Source organism: Bos javanicus, chromosome 8 (genome assembly GCF_032452875.1).
Source record: "Bos javanicus breed banteng chromosome 8, ARS-OSU_banteng_1.0, whole genome shotgun sequence".
In the NCBI taxonomy this organism is placed as follows: domain Eukaryota; kingdom Metazoa; phylum Chordata; class Mammalia; order Artiodactyla; family Bovidae; genus Bos; species Bos javanicus.
This window is the reverse complement of record NC_083875.1, coordinates 99,205,460-99,225,493: the sequence shown is the minus strand read 5'-3', so window position 1 is coordinate 99,225,493 and position 20,034 is coordinate 99,205,460. Positions and strand designations below refer to the sequence as shown.

Sequence of the window (20,034 nt, the reverse complement as noted above, 5' to 3'; positions counted from 1 at the left end):
AATAAGTCACTTTTAATTAAGTAAAGCATGGGATGGCTGTTTCTGGTTGGGAGTGAAGTGTCCTCACCTGGGCACAGGAATGTCAGGTGTGCAGGCCACCAGAATGTGAGCCGTGTGACAGCTTATCCGCCTCACTTCCTGGCTCTGCTGCCCTGAGGGCAGCTGTTTCTACTCCGTCGTGTTAATGTATTTACACTGAAATGGTGACATTTTATTAAACTTTATTCTGTTTTTATTTTTCAAAAAGCAGTGTTAGTTAAATTGTTGAATATTGTTTTTCTTGAATAAATGGTTTCCCAAGAAATTGAGTTTTTTGCATGATCCTAGGCAGCTCAGTGGTTTTATTCCATTTTTAGGATTTGAAGGATGAAAAGAAAAAGGCAAAAATGGCAGCAGCTAGGTCAGTTCTTGAAAAGTGTACAATGATGCTGCTCACAGCTTCAAAGGTAAGAAAAGTTTTGTTTTACTATGTTGTAAGTTAATTAGAAACCCTAAATGCACATAATTTATATATTTCACTTTTTAAAAAGATGAAAGTGATAAATTGGAATATAGGCTATAGTAGTCAAATTTCAGTTATTCTTTAACAAGAAAGTTAACTTCCATCCCTGGTCCAAACATCAGGTAATCTGTGAGTCAGCTTTGATTGAGCAGCTAAGCAGAAAATGGCTTATTAGGTGCTGCAAATGGAGGCCAGTCACACAGGGTCAGTGCCTGCATGGCCTGCACTATCTCGCTGGGGAGCCCGCACACATGCTCTAGAAAAACTAGGCGAGTTGGAATCTGTTAAGTAACAGTGGAGTATTAAGTCAGCCCTTAGTTTGTTTATTCTGTAATTTCATACCTCTCAGTCCTTATTCTGCTTTTTGCAAAATTGTCAATCAAGAGCTTGTAATTCCATACGGCAGTAGGCCAGCAAATTGGTACAATTCAAGAGTGCACTGCTGAACATCTCATTAGCACTTTGTGGGAATTGCCTTTTCTGCTCAGAACATTGCTTCCGTGCTAGGATCGCTGCAGGCACAGAAACAGGCTTCCCTGGAGCCTGCGTGGAAGGCCCTGTTCACAGCTGGGCCCTGGAGTAGTTTCTCCTTTATATCATTTTTTGAAAATCAAAGATGCCTCCACAGTCATAAAACATCTGTCCATTTGTCCTCATTCTTCTTTTTAGCTCTTGCACATATTAGGCAACATTTTAAGTTTTAATCATGATGAAGATACAGGGTTTGTTTTTTTTTTCCCCAACAATTTTAAGTAAGCATGTTAAAGTCTAAAGATGTGGTTTTGTACCCTGCCTGTTTCACTTAAACTTGCTATTACTCTTTACTCATCCTGCTTCCACCTTTAGTGAGGAGAAGTGCTGGGTGAGCCAGGGACACAGGAGATTTTGGTAAAGAACCATTTTTATTAGCATGGCATGTTCTCTGTAAGATTTTGTGTATTATGATATGGGTCAAATCTTACCATAAAATTTTTCAATTGTTTCAAAGACTTGTCTCAGGCATCCCAACTGTGAGTCAGCACATAAAAACAAAGAAGGAGTATTTGACCGGATGAAAGTGGCATTGGATAAGGTCATTGAAATTGTAACCGAATGCAAACCAAACGGAGAGAGTGACATTTCATCTATCAGTGTTTTTACTGGGATTAAGGAATTCAAGGTAAGAATACAGAGAGTATATTTTGTTTTTTCTTGCCATTTCAAAGAAACATTATAAATAATACTCATACTTCTGTATGGTATTTTAGAATACAGACGCTTCACAAAGCAAGATATTTGTCTTTAAAACAATGCTATAGTATATAAGGAAGTTCCCTTTTGGGCCAGATGGTAAAGAATCTGCCTGCAATACAAGAGACCCAGGTTTGATTCCTTGGTTGGGAAGATTACCTGGAGAAGGGAATGGCTACTCACTGCAGTATTCTTGCCTGGAGAATTCCATGGATAGAGGAGCCTGGCGATCTATAGTCCATGGGGTCACAAAGAGTCAGACACGACTGAGTTACTAACACACTTATAGGGTATAAACTTAATATTCAGTAACATAAGGCTTAGTGCAGTTTGTACAGAGAATACCAGTGTGGGGTTATGGTAGTTACCCTGGCCATGTTTAGCTGTATGGTTTAGCTGTAGCCTTCTGTCCTCTGTTCAGAACGGCTTTCCCTTCACAGTCTGTAGAGCAGTACCATACCATCTGCATCTGATGACAGACAGTAAATCAATTCTGGAATTCCTGCTCTTCCCTGTGCTATAGAATTGATACTTTGAGACTGTAGTGATAGCAGTAGTATTAATTATAATTAAAATTTTTAATGAACAATAATGCATACTAACATTTATCAAGCACTTACTCTGTGCCCATCCTAAATGCTTTAAATATGTGCATGTGTACATCACACAAGAATATTATTATTATGGCATTGTACTGTTGAGACTGAGAAACAGAAATTAAATAACTTGCAAGCTACAAAGTGCCAGAGTTAGGATTTGAAAGTCAGCAGCCTGACCCCAGAATCCCCATCTGCCCTAAATGAGTTTTAGGGCAGAACTCATTGCACGTCAGAGAGGTGGTGACAAGCACTTTTTGGTAGGTGCAGTGCCTAGTCGGGAAAACCCTAGGAAGTCATCTAATCAGATCAGATCAGTCGCTCAGTCGTGTCCGACTCTTTGCGACCCTATGAATCGCAGCACGCCAGGCTTCCCTGTCCATCACCAACTCCCGGAGTTCACTAAGACTCACGTCCATCGAGTCAGTGATGCCATCCAGCCATCTCATCCTCTGTCGTCCCCTTCTCCTCCTGCCCCCAATCCCTCCCATCATCAGAGTCTTTTCCAGTGAGTCAACTCTTCGCATGAGGTGGCCAAAGTACTGGAATTTCAGCTTTAGCATCATTCCTTCCAAAGAACACCCAGGGCTGATCTCCTTCAGAATGGACTGGTTGGATCTCCTTGCAGTCCAAGGGACTCTCAAGAGTCTTCTCCAACACCACAGTTCAAAAGCATCAATTCTTTGGTGCTCAGCCTTCTTCACAGTCCAACTCTCACATCCATACATGACCACTGGAAAAACCATAGCCTTGACTAGGTGGACCTTTGTTGGCAAAGTAATGTTTTTGCTTTTGAATATGCTATCTAGGTTGGTCATAACTTTCTTTCCAAGGAGTAAGCGTCTTTTAATTTCATGGCTGCAGTCACCATCTGCAGTGATTTTGGAGCTCAGAAAAATAAAGTCTGATGCTGTTTCCACTGTTTCCCCATCTATTTCCCATGAAGTGATGGGACCGGGTGCCATGATCTTCGTTTTCTGAATGTTGAGCTTTAAGCCAACTTTTACACTCTCCACTTTCACTTTCATCAAGAGGCTTTTTAGTTCCTCTTCACTTTCTGTCATAAGGGTGGTGTCATCTGCATATCTGAGGTTATTGATATTTCTCCCTGCAATCTTGATTCCAGCTTGTGCTTCTTCCAGCCCAGCGTTTCTCATGATGTACTCTGTATATAAGTTAAATAAACAGGGTGACAATATACAGCCTTGACGTACTCCTTTTCCTATTTGGAACCAGTCTGTTGTCCCATGTCCAGTTCTAACTGTTGCTTCCTGACCTGCATACAAATTTCTCAAGAGGCAGGTCAGGTGGTCTGGTATTCCCATCTCTTTCAGAATTTTCCACAGTTTATTGTGATCCACACAGTCAAAGGTTTTAGCATAGTCAATAAAGCAGAAATAGATGTTTTTCTGGAACTCTCTTGCTTTTTCCATGATCCAGTGGATGTTGGCAATTTGATCTCTGGTTCCTCTGCCTTTTGTAAAACCAGCTTGAACATCAGGAAGTTCACGGTTCACATATTGCTGAAGCCTGGCTTGGAGAATTTTGAGCATTACTTTACTAGTGTGTCTAATAGGCCTGTGTTATTTAATGGATGGGAAAACTTGGACCCTGAGAAGCTCTCTAATACGCTAAGGGTTACCTACGTCTCCAGCAGCCAGAACTGCAGCAGGAATGGTATTCTTTCCATTTTACTGGCACTTGGACTTTTTTTTTTTTGGCTGAGCCACACAACACGTGGGATATAGTTCCCTGTCCAGGAATCAAAACTGTATCCCATTGGAAGCAGAGTCTTAACCTCTGGACCACCAGGGAAATCCTGCACTTTGACTTTTAATTGTGTAACGGTCGGACATGGGGTGAAAGAGAAAAATGGAACACTTGTTCTCAATATTTTCTCATTTGTTCTCTAAACTTCCCTTTTAGGTGAATATTATTGTACCCATGTTTTTGAGGAGGAAAGCTAATATGTGATAGAACCCTTGTTTAGAACCAGGACTCCGATCCCAGAGTCCATGACCTTTGGGTTTACACCTCTGGCTTTGTTTACATGCTGTCCGTCTTACCCCGTGTCTCTTCCTGAGAGGAAGGAAGCTCCAGGGACCAGCCATTCTTTCAGAGTCTTTATTACTGAAAGGAATCTTAGGGCTTATTTTTCTAATCCCTTGTTTTTGTTAAGGCCGAAAGGAGAGAGGTCAAAGGACCATTAGGGAAACCAGTCAATGTAAAGCCAGGTCTCTGGCCGCCGGGCACTGCATTTCTGGTTCCGGGTTAACTAGACCAGTGTGGTACCTGTGGCTGCTGTTGACCTTTCGCCAGCAGGCATTCTGCACAGAGAGCTGTTTTGAATACAGTCTCTCAGTTGTTGGTGATCTTCTTTGCATCTGTAGAGGGAAACTGGATGTATTCATTACTTTGAATATATGGACAGATCTTATGAAAACCTGCAAATGAATGGCTTTCATAAAAATGCTACTAAGTTACTGTTTTAAAAGCCGTATATGATTCTCTTTAAAGGGAAAATAAAAAACCTTAAATGGTTTGTGGGCTGATTTTTATGTTGTAGTTATCTTTAAATCCTCAAATTCTCAGGTTCTCCTTGTCAGTTCCATACTTCAGTTTTATCTGTGTTCTTTCCTGGCTTAAAAAAACCAATCCTGTCTCCATAGGACAGAGTGATTACTGGAGATAACTTGGGCCGAGAGAAGGGGAAGCTATACTTCCCGGTAGCCTCTTGACCTTTCCAAATCTTGGTATTTGCATGGGTCCTGTTAAAAATGGGTCTTATAATAAGGATCAATTTGAAATAATTGTTGTGAAAAGACCTTGAAGTATGAAGCGATTGTATGTTATCTTTATCTGCACAAGAATTTTGCCCATAGTCGTGATCATCACCACTTAGTGCCTCTTAGCCCAGGTTGTTGCTATGGGATATTTCAGGGGCTAGAGGTTGAAGGGCTAAGGCTGAAGTGGCATGGCACATCTCAGACAGCTGAGAGAGAGAAGGTTGCCCTAATGGGCATGTGTTCATCACACATTCAGGGAACTCTAAGCACAGGATGGCTGGAGTGAAAGGAGGTTTAGAAACTCAGAAAGGTGAGAGGGACTGTTGGAAAGACATAAAGACAAGACCCTGGAAGGGTTTGTGCTAGGCGGTACAGGTCTGGGCTTGGTTTTATTGGTGGTGGGGAACCAATTAGAGGGAGGGGGCAATATCTGAAGGTATACATTTTAGGAAGATTATCCAGGCCCCCTGGTAGAGAATGTTTTGATCAGGGAGGTCTGATGGGGACATGAAACAAAATGTAGGGAGACCAGTTTCGCTGAATTAATGAAGGGAAAATTGACGCCTTTCCCAGCTCTTACTGTACCCCACACCCTCCACACCCTTCCCCCTGGGCTCAACACATAGTCGTTTTTGGCTGTAACATCTTCCAGGACTTTGCCTTGGCATTTTCTCAGATAACAAATCCTTTATCTGGAGGTAGGTTCATTTTCCTACCAGTTGCTACATGATCACGTTCTTTCACTGACCGTATAGAAGTGTTTTGTTGACAGCTGTCGGAATGAAGCTCTGCACAGCTACTGTTGGCTCTTGAGCAACGTGGGCCCCCTGAGTTTGTGGACAGTAAAGTTTGTTCACAAACTTCTGTTGGAGGTTTGTTGGAGGTTGTATTTCTCCTGAGCTTTCAGACAGGGAAAGAAATTGCAAGCTTCTTCTTGGGCCCTGGGAGGAGAGTACAGCACATCTGGTTAGGTGGGAATGTTGACTCCTGTGGATGTATATCCTTTTTGTTCTCAGATGAATATTGAAACTCTTCGGGAGAATCTTTGTTTTCAGTCAAAAGAGACTCTCTCAGCGATGTTGGAAGCTCTCTTGGAGCGCATGGAGGACTTCACTGATTGTGCCTACACCAGCCATGAGCACAGAGAACGCATCCTGGAACTGTCAGCTCAGGCGAGGACGGAATTGCAGCAGTTAGTTTCTGTGTGGATTCAAGCTGTAAGAACTTTATTTCATCAAAGTAAATCCTCTGTGACTGCTTTGCCCTAAAGTTCTGAGAGTTATGCGGGTACCGAATCATCAGGAGTGTGAATGTGGTCCAGAATGGGACAAGGGTATCGCATCCCTTTTCTGCCTCCTGCTTGACCATCCAACATTCACGCTACTTGACATCTCTCGGCCTGTTGTTTTTCACCCTGACCAGTTGGATTCTGAGTCACCCTCAATAGTTCACCCTGTTGTCCCCTCTCGTCCACCAAAATCACCTCTGGAAAATCCCTCCCAAAGTGCTTCTTCAGAGTAAAGATCAGAGTAGTAGAACCCCTACCTAGAGATTCTTGGGTCCTGAGTCTTACTGCTGGGTTCTTTCAGATGTGCACCGTTCTTAATTCTGAGGACACCTGATTTACAGACACAAGGATTTGGAAAACTCATGGAGGTTCAGATGCAAGGGTAGATCCAGCTGGCAGGTGAAAGATTTTTCACCCTGGCACAGATTCCTGGTCTCAGATTGGTGGGCAGCCACTTAAAAAGCCTTGAATAGGCTGCTGATGTGCTTCAACATGGAAGTTATATGGGCAACAGTGGCCAGGACTGGCAGCAGTGGTACAACATAAGGTAGTATGCATCCAGTCTCTGACAGAGGGTGGATCACAGATTTGAAGGATAGAGCCCTGACTCATGTCTCTGGCACCATTTATTTGTTGCTTAGACCTAGGCTATGTCAAGAATGCATTTACCATGATTTACAGCATACAAATCTGGAAGTCATGGACATAAGCTCAGGCCGAAGATGAAGGGTGAAGGCGCCTGAGGACCCAGCAGTCTGCCTCCTTGTGAAGAGATGGGTTTATGAATGAAGACTGGGATAAGTCAGTGATTTCCCTCAGAATTTCTTGGCATCGGGTAAAATGATGTCAGGAATAAAAGCAGTATTTTGTGTTCAGCTTGACTTGAATTATCTATGTGGTATCTAATCTGAAGTGGAGATTGCTTCAGAGTTAAATTTTAAGCCCAACATGCAATATAAAGAGTTTCTGTGAGGAAACACTCTTCGCGTTGGGAATCCAGTTCTATCAGTACTTAAATGTGCAGGTGTCACCTTTCACATGTTTCACAGCACTTGGATCTCTGATTCTGTTGTTCATTCATTTATCCTTTTTAGCAGTTATTATTGCTCAGTGCCTTTTATATGCCAGGCATCAGAAATCTAAAGATGAATTAAATAAAATTTTTGCAAGAATTTTGCAATGTAGAAAGATGTGAGAAGGTATGAGACAAGTCCAAAAAACTTTGTAAGTGTCCCAAGAGAAGGGACAGATCATATGTGGAGAGCGTTTGAAGGAGCAAGAGGAATCTAGAAGCTTCATGAAGAGATTGACATTTAGCTGGAATTTATTCATTCAAAGAATTGAATACCTGCTACCTTGCATTTGCTGTGCCAGGTATAATGCACTCATTGGTGAACAAAATACGTGTGATCCCAGCCTTCACAGAGCTTATCAAAGCCTAGTGAGCAAAATAAACTTTAAACAAAAAAATAAAATAAAAACTACACATGTAATTGCAAATTAAGATGATTACTTTGAGAAAAGGTTAGAGAGGGTAAGAAGAGGGTCTAGTCAGGATTGTGTGATCAAAGAAGGCCTTTCTAAGAAACAGAAATTTCTGTAAGGATTTGAAGATTGAATAGGGTTTTAATTTTTGATTAGGTTAAGAATGAAGAGATGAGCATTCCAGGCAGAAGATAAAACAGATTAGTTTTAGCCATGATAAATTTATTAAAGAAAATTAGATTTTAAAAATTCCAGTATTTAAAAGTTAGAGTTGAAAAATGTAACTAAATATTCTCCTTGCCACTTTAACATAAACAGGTGAATTTTTAAAATATACTTTTCATATAGTTCACAGAATGGTATTAAAATGTTATTGTTATTTGTAGTTAGAGTACAATTGGAATTGCTAGATGAAAAAGATAACTCTTCACATGTACTTTTAAATTTTTTTAGCAAAGCAGGAAAACAAAAAGCATCGCTGAAGAACTGGAACTCACTATATTGAAAATCAGTCACAATCTCAATGAACTTAAGAAAGAGGTAAGTATAGTTGGAAGCCTAGCCTCTTTTAATTCTTTGCAAGTTGTCATGTTGTACAGCATGTACAACGTGCCTTAGAATTAGGATATTCCTGTGCCCAGAGAATGTTATTTAAAAGTTTTCCTTTGCCCTAGTTTTTTTGAAGCGATTGTTTTATTGGGGCCATCATCCTCAAAAATTGTACACAAATGTTTATAACAGCCCCAAACTGGAAACAATCTAAATTTCCATCAACAAGGAAATTTATAAATGAATTTTGGTATAACCATGTAACTATGCCAAATACTATTCAGCAATGAAAAGGAACACTATTGATACGAGTAAGAATATGGATGGATTGCTTAAATGCAACACTGAGTGAAAGAAGTCAGACACAAAGGTTGTGTGTGTGTGTGAGATTCTATTTAGAAAAAATTTTTTAAAAGGCCAAATCCATTTACAGTGACAGAAACCAGATCAGTGACTACCTGAGGTCATATGTAGGGGGAATATTTACTACAGAGGGGCTTGGGAGAACTTTTGGGGGTAATGGAAATGTCATAAATATTGATTATGGTGATAGTTACTTGGGTGTAAATATCAAAACTATCAAACTGTACCCTTGGTACATTTTGTTATATGTAAACGGTACCTTAATGAAGTTGATTTTTAAAAATATTCTTTTGATTACGATTTCCCTGTTCCCTGAATGAAAACTTAATCGTTTAGTGGTTACTTTTAGGTAACTGAAAGTCACCTTAAGTCAGGGGTTTGTGAACTACAGCCAGGCTGTTTTTATAAATGAAGTTTGGGGGACATAGTTCTGCCCATTTGATTTGGGCAGTTGTGACTGGGTGGCCTGAAAAATCTAATTACTTACTCTCTGGCCCTCTGCAGAAAATGTTCACCAATCCCTGCTTTAGGTCATAAGACACAATCTCAGTTAAAAATGAGAATGTCCATTCCAATATATTCATCAGTATTTTGGTTTGTTCAGTTGTATGACTTCCCCTCTGTTCCCCACTCCTCTGTCCTGCACCCCTAGGGCTTTTGGGGGAGGTGTGGTCTCTTGTCTCTTTCAGGCCCTTCATCCTCTATTATCTAGCTTCTGTTCCAGATCTTTGCCAGGCTCTGGCACAGGAAGAGAAGAGAGGAAGTAGAGAGGTAGAAGTTCTTAGTGACCAGTGCCCTTATGAGATGCACTGGGCTCAGAAGGTGTTTAAAGCTGACTTTGTCTGTCATTAAGCCCCGAGTGTGCTCTTCAGAGGCTCTGCTGGTGCCTCCCCCGACCACCCCTTTACTTTGTAACCTCCTGCCTGCCTGTTCCTCTGCTATGTGTGTGCCTAGAGGGGAACTCACAGTGAGGGAGCCAGTGCTCCAAACAGATCTTCCTTCCAAAATTGTTCCTTCTCACTTAGCTCTAATTTTATATTTTTTTAAGAGAGTCAAGGGCTCAAAAGAAGGGAGCTGGTTTGGGGGAGTTTCATATATAAATTATATGGTGATGTTTCATTGACCTCTGTTGAAACCTTCATTTTAACATCCTATTAAACATAGAAGGATATGGTTTTCTATGGTTTAAAACAAGCCTACTCATTTTTTTCCAGCCTATTCAACTAAACTATTGTTAAGACTGACTATCAGTAGAACGTAAAATTTTTTTGTGATAGATTGAGTGGCGTTCTATAAACTTCATTTTCCTTACCTCTGAAATGGGTATAAAGATTAGGGAGATAATGTCTATAAATGTGTACTGAAAGCAGAAATATCTGCTTTCAGTACCTTGCACAGAGCAGGAACTTCATGTTTATTCACCCTTCTTCCCTTGGGGTTTGTAAGTTGTCTCTAGAATCATTTATAAGATTTACGTGACCTTGAACAAGTCACTCAGTCTTTAGGGACCTGTTTCATAGTCTGTAAGATAAAGGGTTGGCATTAGTTATTTTCTAGGGCCCTGATGGTTAAACAAAATCTTTTGAATTCTTACGTTGTTTAATTTCCAAAGGAAAATGCATTTTAATGTCTTTGTTTCTTACTGTAATTATTCTCACTTGAGTTCATGAGTGCGGACTACCCTATTGTTAATTTTGTACAGAGTCCTGTAAACTGAATTGACATTGGATTACTTCCAGGAAAAAAAGAATCACTTTGTACAAATAGGCTTAATTAAAAATCAGATTAAAAATGATCTCTTTCTAGTGAGCCCAAAATAACCTGTCATAACTTTTTTTTTTTTAAAGACAAGATAAGGAGAAGAAAAGATTTTGGAGTTGATTGTACACAGAGATATTCAGTGAGAGTGAACCATGTTTAAAATCCCTTCCACCTAATGTTAAATAAAGCCTTGAGGTTTTCATTATTATTTTATCCCTCATTTCTCCTGTGACCTAGGAGTTAGAGCATAAAGTTCTGGATGGCAATATAGATGAACTATAAGCTCCCTGAAGGAAGATGTTGCGTCTTACTTTTCATGCATGTCCAGCCTTTAGGCTAGTGCCTTTCCTGACGTAGGTATTTAAGAAAATTTGTTGAATACATGTTTGACTGTATCTCACAATGGTGCTTTCCCAAATGTCTGTTTAGAAACACATTGATGATCATGAACTGCCGTTTGATTGTCCTCTTAGTATACAGAATGCCAGTCTCTTCATAGTGCTCTGTTTTCGCTAACTTTAAGAGCAGCAGAAGCAGTTGAGGTAAGAGAGAAGCCGTGTGGGAAAGAGCTGGTTGATAATCGGATGAAAAGAGGTCCAGGCTACTCTGCCAGGGTGACCAGTTCATCTTCTGCAAACAGGATTACTGCCAACACCAGGGGACTCAAAGATGTCAGTTCTCCTTCCTGCCCTTGGGAGAAGTTGCAAGCTCCCGGGGCTTTGCAGTTCTACTGTTACCACAGGAAACTTTACCCTTTCTCCCTCAGCAGATCAGGTGGTCGTGATCTGAGGTTGCTGCTCTTTAGTTTTTAAAGTACTCGTGAGGTTTTTCATCACAAAACCTTGTTGTTTGTTGTCTTTGTTTCACCCCCCACATCTGCAGCTTCATAGTACAGCAGCTCAGCTGGCAGCAGATCTGTTAAAATACCACGCTGATCATGTGGTTCTAAAAGCATTAAAACTTACTGGAGTAGAAGGAAATTTAGAAGGTTTGGCTGAATATGCCTGCAAACTCTCTGAACAGAAAGAGCGGCTTGTTGAGGTGAGTAATAGGTTGCTTGTTAAAGAAAAGTTAGTTTAATGAAAGCTGTACTGTCATCAGGGAATATTAACACAAACACAGTTTTTGGCTTCCTCATAAGAGCGTTTTCTCTCTTGCCTTTGGACTTTTAAAAATATCATGTTTTTCTGTTCTGCTCTTACAAGTTTGGCCTCTAAAAACAATAAGTGCTAGAACCCACAAGGGCACTTCTTTTTTAAAAAAAATTTTATTGGAAGATAATTGCTTTATAGTATTGCACAAATGCACTTCTTAATCTTCTTCCTTATTCCATCAGGGAGGTTAAATCTTGGAGTAGAGCAGTGGAGATACATCTCATGACCTTGTTTGTATCTGAATCTTTTGAATCTCAACAGGAAAAAGAGACAGCACATTCAAATTAGGTTACTTTTAAGAAGGTTTAATAAAGGAGCTGTTTACAGTTGCATGGATAGGGTGTGGGGAAACCATGAGAGTACAGGAATTGGGGTGAGTGATAGCAGAGCTGATTCTGCTTCTACGACCAAACTAACATGGGGAGTGAGTGGTTTGGGAAATTGGAAGGGCATGGAGTCCTTCAAGAACCTAGGGACTAAACAGAGACAGCTCCAGGCAACCTCCAGGGAAAGAGCGTGAGAATAAAGACCCTTACCCTCCTCATTCCTGCTGCTCTAGTGCTGGGGCTTCCACAGCCAAACACGGCTGCGGACCACACAGGTCAGTCTCCCAAGAAGGAAGAAGAATGGACACGGAAGGACAAAGAGAACACTCAATACAGTATTTGTTCTCTGAATCCTCCTGCCCAAATCTTTGTTACGTGTCATTGGTGCTTTGTTTACCCCTTTTGTTATAATTCCAATTATTGATTGATATTGTAAGACTTCTACTACTGAGAATGTCAGATATCTGCTAGTAAAGAAATGTATATTAGCCCATGTACATATGAAGAATATATACAAACACACACACACACATACATATATGTATGAAGTATGTGTTAGCCAACGTGTACATTAATGCACAGATATGAACCACCTAGCTGTCTACATGTTATCTGTTAATATTACCCTGCTCACTGAATCTCACGTACTAATGGTTAAAAGGAACTTTCAGATGAATTAAACTAGCTTCTTCTCCTTTATTTTTTAATATCTGAAAACTACTAGGGAGCATTCTGTTTGTTTATTTTTGATTGAAGGATAATTGTTTTATTACAATGTGTTGGTCTCTGCCATACATCAACATGAATCAGCCATAGGTATTCCCCTTCCACTTGAACCTCCGGCCCACCTCCCACCCCATCCCATCCCTCTAGGCTGCCACAGAGTACCAGTTTGAGTTACTAGAGAGCATTCTTAAAATCACTGTAAATACATCTCCTTTTCAAAATAGATTTGATGCTGTTTTGTTTGTAAACCAAGAATTATGACCATAGGCAAACTTGCTAATTGTAGGAATCCTGCAGCAAGTCTTTTTAAAACGTGAAAAAAATTTTTTTTCCCTAATTTTCTGTTTTAAGCCTCAAGATTATTTTTTTCAAGAGTTCAAAATGGATGCATTTTGTTTTCTATGAATTATATCTCAAAAAAGTAGATTTTTAAATTTCTGGATAGTGACACAAATATTCTAAGAACTAGAAACACAGGCTACTACTATCAGTAAGGGGTTCAGATAGAAAAAAGTTCGAAATTGCTTTATTGCAAAGTCCTAGTCCTAGTTCTTCATTTAGTAGCCAGAAACGCTGATGCATTCTCTCAGTGTTGGTTATTACTACTACTACAACTTTTCATGCTTTTCCACTTAAGTTGAATGTTTTCCAAAGAGGCTCCTCAAACCTCACAAATAGGCTTTTATAGGGCAGCTCCATCTTTCTTCTGGAAGAACTCGAACATGCTGTAAAACTTGCTAAGTTGTGTCCAACTCTTTGCGACCTCATGGACTGCAGCATACCAGGCTTTCCTGTCCTTCACTATCTCCTGGAGTTTGCTCAAACTCATGTCCATTGAGTTGGTGACGCCATCCAACCATCTCATTCTCTACCTCTTTTAGATAATGCTCATAAATGTTACGGAGAAGGCAATGGCACCCCACTCCAGTACTCTTGCCTGGAAAATCCCATGGACGCAGGAGTCTGGTAGGCTGCAGTCCATGGGGTCGCTAAGAGTCGGACACGACTGAGTGACTTAACTTTCACTCTTCACTTTCATGCATTGGAGAAGGAAATGGCATCCCACTCCAGTGTTCTTGCCTGGAGAATCCCAGGGACGGGGGAGCCTGGTGGGCTACCGTCTGTGGGGTCGCACAGAGTTGGACACGACTGAAGCGACTTAGCAGCAGCAGCATAAATGTTAAATGCACTGGACTCTGGGGTGATTTTATGGGTGGAAATCATATTGTTTATTCTGAACAACCTGCCTTTATTTCCCCCAATACCATTCCTTTGTTTTTGTTCTCTTAAGTTTTGCCAGGAATTTTACGGCTCTCACTTTGAAGCAGTTTGTAGTGCCTGGCATCAGTACTGGGTCAGGGTAACATTACAGTCATGTTTCTCATCTTGTATATAACCTTGTTAGAGTCCTTCTGAATTTCGGTGTGGAATAAAATTGGCTTTTTTCTTAAGGGAATTTACTTCTATAGTGAACTTCAAGGATGGAATCATGCCCTTTTGTTAGAACTGGATTAACAACCACTGGGCACCATAGTTAGAAGACTGCTGTAATTGGCACATAAACATAATAAATCATAGAAAATAGACTGACATTGAGCAAAATGCCAAGTTGCTGGGCCTGCACGAGGGACAGAATTAGATTTCTTCCATTAGTGTTGTTCTGTCTCCAAGGTGAGAATGATACGGTGAGAATGAGAAGGATTTTTAAAATGTGTTATATAACTCTAATTAAACTGCTCATGTATTGATGAATGACTTATTCAGAACAGGTGAGGTGGGATAAATGATGGAAAAAGAAAGACAAATTCTTTGAAAGGAAAATCATCTATAATATTGACTATACTCTTGAGAGTCCCTTGGACAGCAAGGAGCTCAAACCAGTCAATCCTAAAGGAAATCAACCCTGAATATTCATTGGAAGGACTGATACTGAAGCTCCAATACTTTGGCCACCTCATGGGAAGAGCCAGCTTATTGGAAAAGACTCTGATGCTGGGAAAGGTTGAAGGCAGGAGGAGAAGGGGACGACAGAGGATGAGATGTGTTTTGGATAGCATCACTGACTCACTGGACATGAGTTGGAGCAGACTGGGAGATGGTGAAGGACAGAGAAGCCTGACATGCTGCAATCCATGGGGCTGCAAGGAGTCAGATATGACTGACTAACTGAACAACAACAACAAATATATGATTTCTTGATTCCTTCTGCATATGGTTGTAATCAAATTCAACTTTTCCTGTTTCACATACAAAATGATCCTGGGAATTGGACTGGGAAGAGAATTTGAATTGGCTTTGACAAGTTGGAGTAATTTTCAACATGTTTTTGAGATAGTGGTTTTGCTTGGCTAATACATATTTTTCAATATTGTCAATTGAGGCAGAAACCCCAAACATTAGAAGACTGCATACTGGCTGTTTTGTGCCAGGAAGGCACATTGACTTCAGTGTACAATGTTAAGATCATGAATTTTGCTAAGTACAATTGCAAACACATGTTCTGTTGCAAGGCAGGCAATGAAGAGCAAATTAAAGAATAAACAATACAAACGGATTTCACTAAGAAAAACTGAATAACACCAAGGGCGTTTTAAAAAATTACAAAGTTGTGCAACTACTATAACTAGTTTTTGCAATGCTAATATATTAATGAGTCATAGTGGTCGTGCTATTTCTTTCTTTCTACTTTTTAAATAATTGAGATTAAATCAAGGAAGCTTGTAATTTACAAATTCAATCTTCTTTTTATTAGTGAAGGCATTTTAAATGCATGAGGAACTAATTGGAGGATGATTGAAATTTTAATTATTAAAAGAGAACTGTGAACTTCCAGATGTTCAAACTTGTTTTAGAAAAGGCAGAGGAACCAGAGATCAAATTGCCAACATCCACTGGATCATGGAAAAAGCAAGAGAGTTCCAGAAAAACATCTATTTCTGCTTTATTGACTATGCCAAAACCTTTGACTGTGTGGATCACAATAAACTGGAAAATTCTGAAAGAGATGGAAATACCAGACCACCTGATCTGCCTCTTGAGAAATCTGTACGCAGGTCAAGAAGCAACAGTTAGAACTGGACGTGGAACAACAGACTGGTTCCAAATAGGAAAAGGAGTCTGTCAAGGCTGTATATTGTCACCCTGCTTATTTAACTTATATGCAGAGTACATCATGAGAAACGCTGGGCTGGAAGAAGCACAAGCTGGAATCAAGATTGCTGGGAGAAATACCAATAACCTCAGATATGCAGATGACACCATTCTTGTGGCAGAAAGTGAAGAAGAACTAAAGAGCCTCTTGATGAAAGTGAAAAGGAGAGTGAAATAGTTGGCTTAAAGCTCAACATTCAGAAAACTAAGATCATGGCATCTGGTCCCATCACTTCATGGGAAATAGATGGGGAAACAGTGGAAACAGTGGCTGACTTTATTTTTCTGGGCTCCAAAATCACTGCAGACGGTGATTGCAGCCATGAAATTAAAAGACGCTTACTCTTGGAAGGAAAGTTATAACCAATCTAGACAGCATATTGAAAAGCAGAGACATTACTTTGTGAACAAAGGTCCGTCTAGTCAAGGCTATAGTTTTTCTAATAGTTATGTACGGATGTGAGATTGGACTATAAGAAAGCTAAGCACTGAAGAATTGATGCTTTTAAACTGTGGTGTTGGAGAAGACTCTTGAGAGTCCCTTGGACTGCAAGGAGATCCAACCAGTCCATCCTAAAGGAAATCAGTCCTGAATATTCATTGGAAGGACTGATGTTAAAGCTGAAACTCCAATACTTTGGCCACCGGATGCAAAGAGCTGACTCATTTGAAAAGACCCTGGTGCTGGGAAAGATGGAAGACAGGAGGAGAAGGGGACGACAGAGGATGAGATGGTTGGACGGCATCACCGACTCAATGGACATGGGTTTGGGTGGGTTCTGGGAGCTGGGGAGTTGGTGATGGACAGGGAGGCCTGGCGTGCTGCGGTTCATGGGGTTGCAAAGAGTTGGACACGACTGAGCAACTGATCTGAACTCTCTGTAATTTTTGGTCAGATCAGAATACTACAGATTTTAAATGAAGACTGGTGTAGACCAGTATAGACCAGTCCAGACGTGTAGACCAGAATACATTGATTCAGACTGCATCAGATTGATCTAGACTGGAATGCTGCTGCTGCTGCTGCTCCTACGTCGCTTCAGTCATGTCTGACCCTGTGTGACCCCATCGATGGCAGCCTACCAGGCTCCCCCATCCCTCGAATTCTCCAGGCAAGAACACTGGAGTGGGTTGCCATTTCCTTCTCCAATGCATGAAAGTGAAAAGTGAAGGTGAAGTCGTTCAGTTGTGTCCGACTCTTAGCGACCTCATGGACTGCAGCTTATCAGGTTCCTCCGTCCATGGGATTTTCCAGGCAAGAGTACTGGAGTGGGTTGCCGTTGCCTTCTCCAAGACTGGAATAGACTGGTCTAAACTGGAATACACCAGTTCAGACAGAAATAGACTGGATCAGCTCAGTTCAGACTGTTAAGCCTCAAGATTTTCAATATTTTTTGCTGATACAGACTCTTTATTCATTGTATCAGTCTGCCTACTCCAGGTTTCTTTCCAGTAAAAGGTGTGCTAATTGACAGAAGTGTTGTTTGTTATCAGAAAGAATGTGTAGCTTGTGGCAGCTGACGTAGTTCAGCTGAGAGATCGTGGGTAGGTCCTCCTCTGAACCACGTTTCTTCATACATAAAATATGCGGGCACTACAAAATCTTTCAGGGTTCCTCCTGGTTCTTTTTTTTCTTGGCCGTGCCGTGTGGCATGTGTCCTCACCAGAGATTGAACCTATGCCCTATGCATTGGTAGTATGGAGTGTTAACCACTGGACCACCAGGGAAGTCTCAGGATTTCTCCTGGCTCTTATATTTTGTGACCACCTTACAGTGTTCAGATGGGAAGTAGAAACAATAGTTTGTATGCTCAACCCTTATTTGTTCCAGTTTTGCTCCTAGAATCTATTTGGAATCAGTATAATATAATCTCATTAATTACAAATTTATTTTTTAGGTTTTAATGTTTTATTTTCTTGTAATTTTATTTATATTTAGTTTGGCTGTGCTGGGTTTTCATTGCTGCACGTGAGCTTTTCTCTATTTATGGTGTGCAAGCTTTTCATTTTCTGTGGCTTCTCTTGTTGCAGAGCACAGGCTCTAGGGCGCACGGACTTCAGTAATTACAGTAGGTGGGCTCAGTAGTTGTGGTTCCCGGGCTCTAGAGCACAGGCTCAGTGTTTAGTTGCTCCACAGCATGTTGGATCTTCCTGGATCAGGGATCTAACCTGTGTCTCCTGCATTGACATGGATTTGTTACCGCTGAGCCACCAGGGAAGCCCTGTTTTATTTTCTTTATTAATTATAAAATGATGCTATATATTGCGAAGAAGGAGAAAGCTGAACTATAAAAATTTTTCTTGTAGACCTGTCGATTGTTGAGACATGTATCTGGGACAGAACCTCTTGAAATAACCTGTCTACACGCAGAGGAGACATTTCAGGTGACTGGCCAGCAGGTATGATGAACAGCAGATCGTTCATTCTGTATTATGTTTTATCTGAGTGTCATAGCAAAGTGTGCACAAGGAGGACACAAACAGTTCTGCCCAGTACAGGCCACGTCCACTGAGAGAAGTGAGGGTGATGGAACTTGTGTTGATAGTGTGTCGGAACATTCCACGGGATTACCTGGTCATCTGCCAAACTGGAGATCGGCTCATTTAACCGATGCCATAGTTTATACCTATTTAAATGAAAAGCTGTTTACAGTGTAGGTTGTTATGACACATTTGCAAACTAAGTTATCATTATGTAACAAGCCATAAAAATACTCACATTTTGACCCCCAAATTCCTAAAGACATAAGGAGATTAAAGAAAAGTAAAAGCGTTTGTTCGGAGAAGGCAATGGCACCCCACTCCAGTACTCTTGCCTGGAAAATCCCATGGACGGAGTCGGACACGACTGAGTGACTTCACTTTCACTTTTCACTTTCACCCATTGGAGAAGGAAATGGCAGCCCACTCCAGTGTTCTTGCCTGGAGAATCCCAGGGACGGGGGAGCCTGGTGGGCTGCCGTCTATGGGGTCGTGCAGAGTCGGACATGACTGAAATGACTTAGTGGCAGCAGCAGCAGCAAAAGCATTTGTTACAACATTGCTTATAATAAGATTCAAATAACAATCTTAAATTAGGCAAATAGTATAGTATATTATGACATTAGAATAATAATTATGATAACTAGAATTAGCAGCATCAAAAGGTGTTTTATTAAAATGTTAGGTAACAAAAGCAGGATACAAATTTGTTTATATGCTATAATTGCTACATATAAAATCTATATATATATATATGAAAATGACTGTAGGATTGTACAGAAATGAATGTTCTACTTGTTAGGGAGAATTTTGAGTAATTTTTTTCTGTATTCTCTATAATGTTACTTTGTTTTTATAATTTTTAAAAGCATTTAAAAAACGGATATCCCATTTAAAAATGTCTCTGTCAAGTTAAGGGAAAACCTGAGGGACAGACCTTCTCCTTACTTAGGTCTAAGCTCGAACATACAATTTACCAAGTGTTCTTATTTATCATGGTGGTCAAAAGGACTTATTCCTTTTTTTGCATTATCGGATGACAGATGTTGAGCCCCTGAATATGTAGTTGAGAACAGCAAAGGCATCTTAGTATGTGCAGGCTCTCAGAGCCATGCTGGATGGATGTTTATGCTCCCCGGTAGAGGGCAGTGTCAAAGGCTTGGAAGCAGAAACTGTGTGAGTGACCATCCGCAGTGACCATCTGCTGAGCATTTTGTTAAAACCAGAAGATCTCTGTTTATTGGGGGAAACCAAGGTTTCAAGATTTACTTGTCCATTTGGGAGCCGTACTCCTTGCTTTGGCCGTAAATGTGCTTCAGTAGAACTGAAGTTCGGACCTCCTGTGATACACAATCAGCACTCGTAGTCCCCCATCTCTACCAGCTCTGTGCTTGTAATTCTCTGCTTACTGTTTCTGTGGCAGCAGGGGTATTAGGAAAAGCTTATTTTCTTCCCCAGGATGGTGATAGATAGAGGCTGTTGCCAGTTTCTACAACTTGAAAGGCTTTTTCTATTCCCTTAGCCTCAGCTTTTATTCGTGGTGTTACCTATCTCTCAAAGGAGTAATTTAAGAAAATAGAGCACACCTCTAGGATAATTTATAGTATTTCTGGACATCTCTGCTTTGGCAGTGTCGT

General features: G+C 40.6%; 1 protein-coding gene across 2 annotated transcripts in view; it reads left to right on the top strand.

The window, feature by feature from the left end:
- The window catches only part of CTNNAL1 (catenin alpha like 1), a 56,693-nt gene that overhangs the window by 20,805 nt on the left and 15,854 nt on the right, over positions 1-20,034 (top strand). For both annotated transcript variants that reach the window (XM_061426430.1, XM_061426431.1), the window contains exons 5-10: positions 357-446; positions 1,491-1,661; positions 6,131-6,331; positions 8,341-8,427; positions 11,443-11,601; positions 18,224-18,316. In XM_061426430.1, the coding sequence (XP_061282414.1) occupies positions 357-446; positions 1,491-1,661; positions 6,131-6,331; positions 8,341-8,427; positions 11,443-11,601; positions 18,224-18,316 (801 nt within the window). The remainder of the gene's footprint in view (positions 1-356; positions 447-1,490; positions 1,662-6,130; positions 6,332-8,340; positions 8,428-11,442; positions 11,602-18,223; positions 18,317-20,034) is intronic.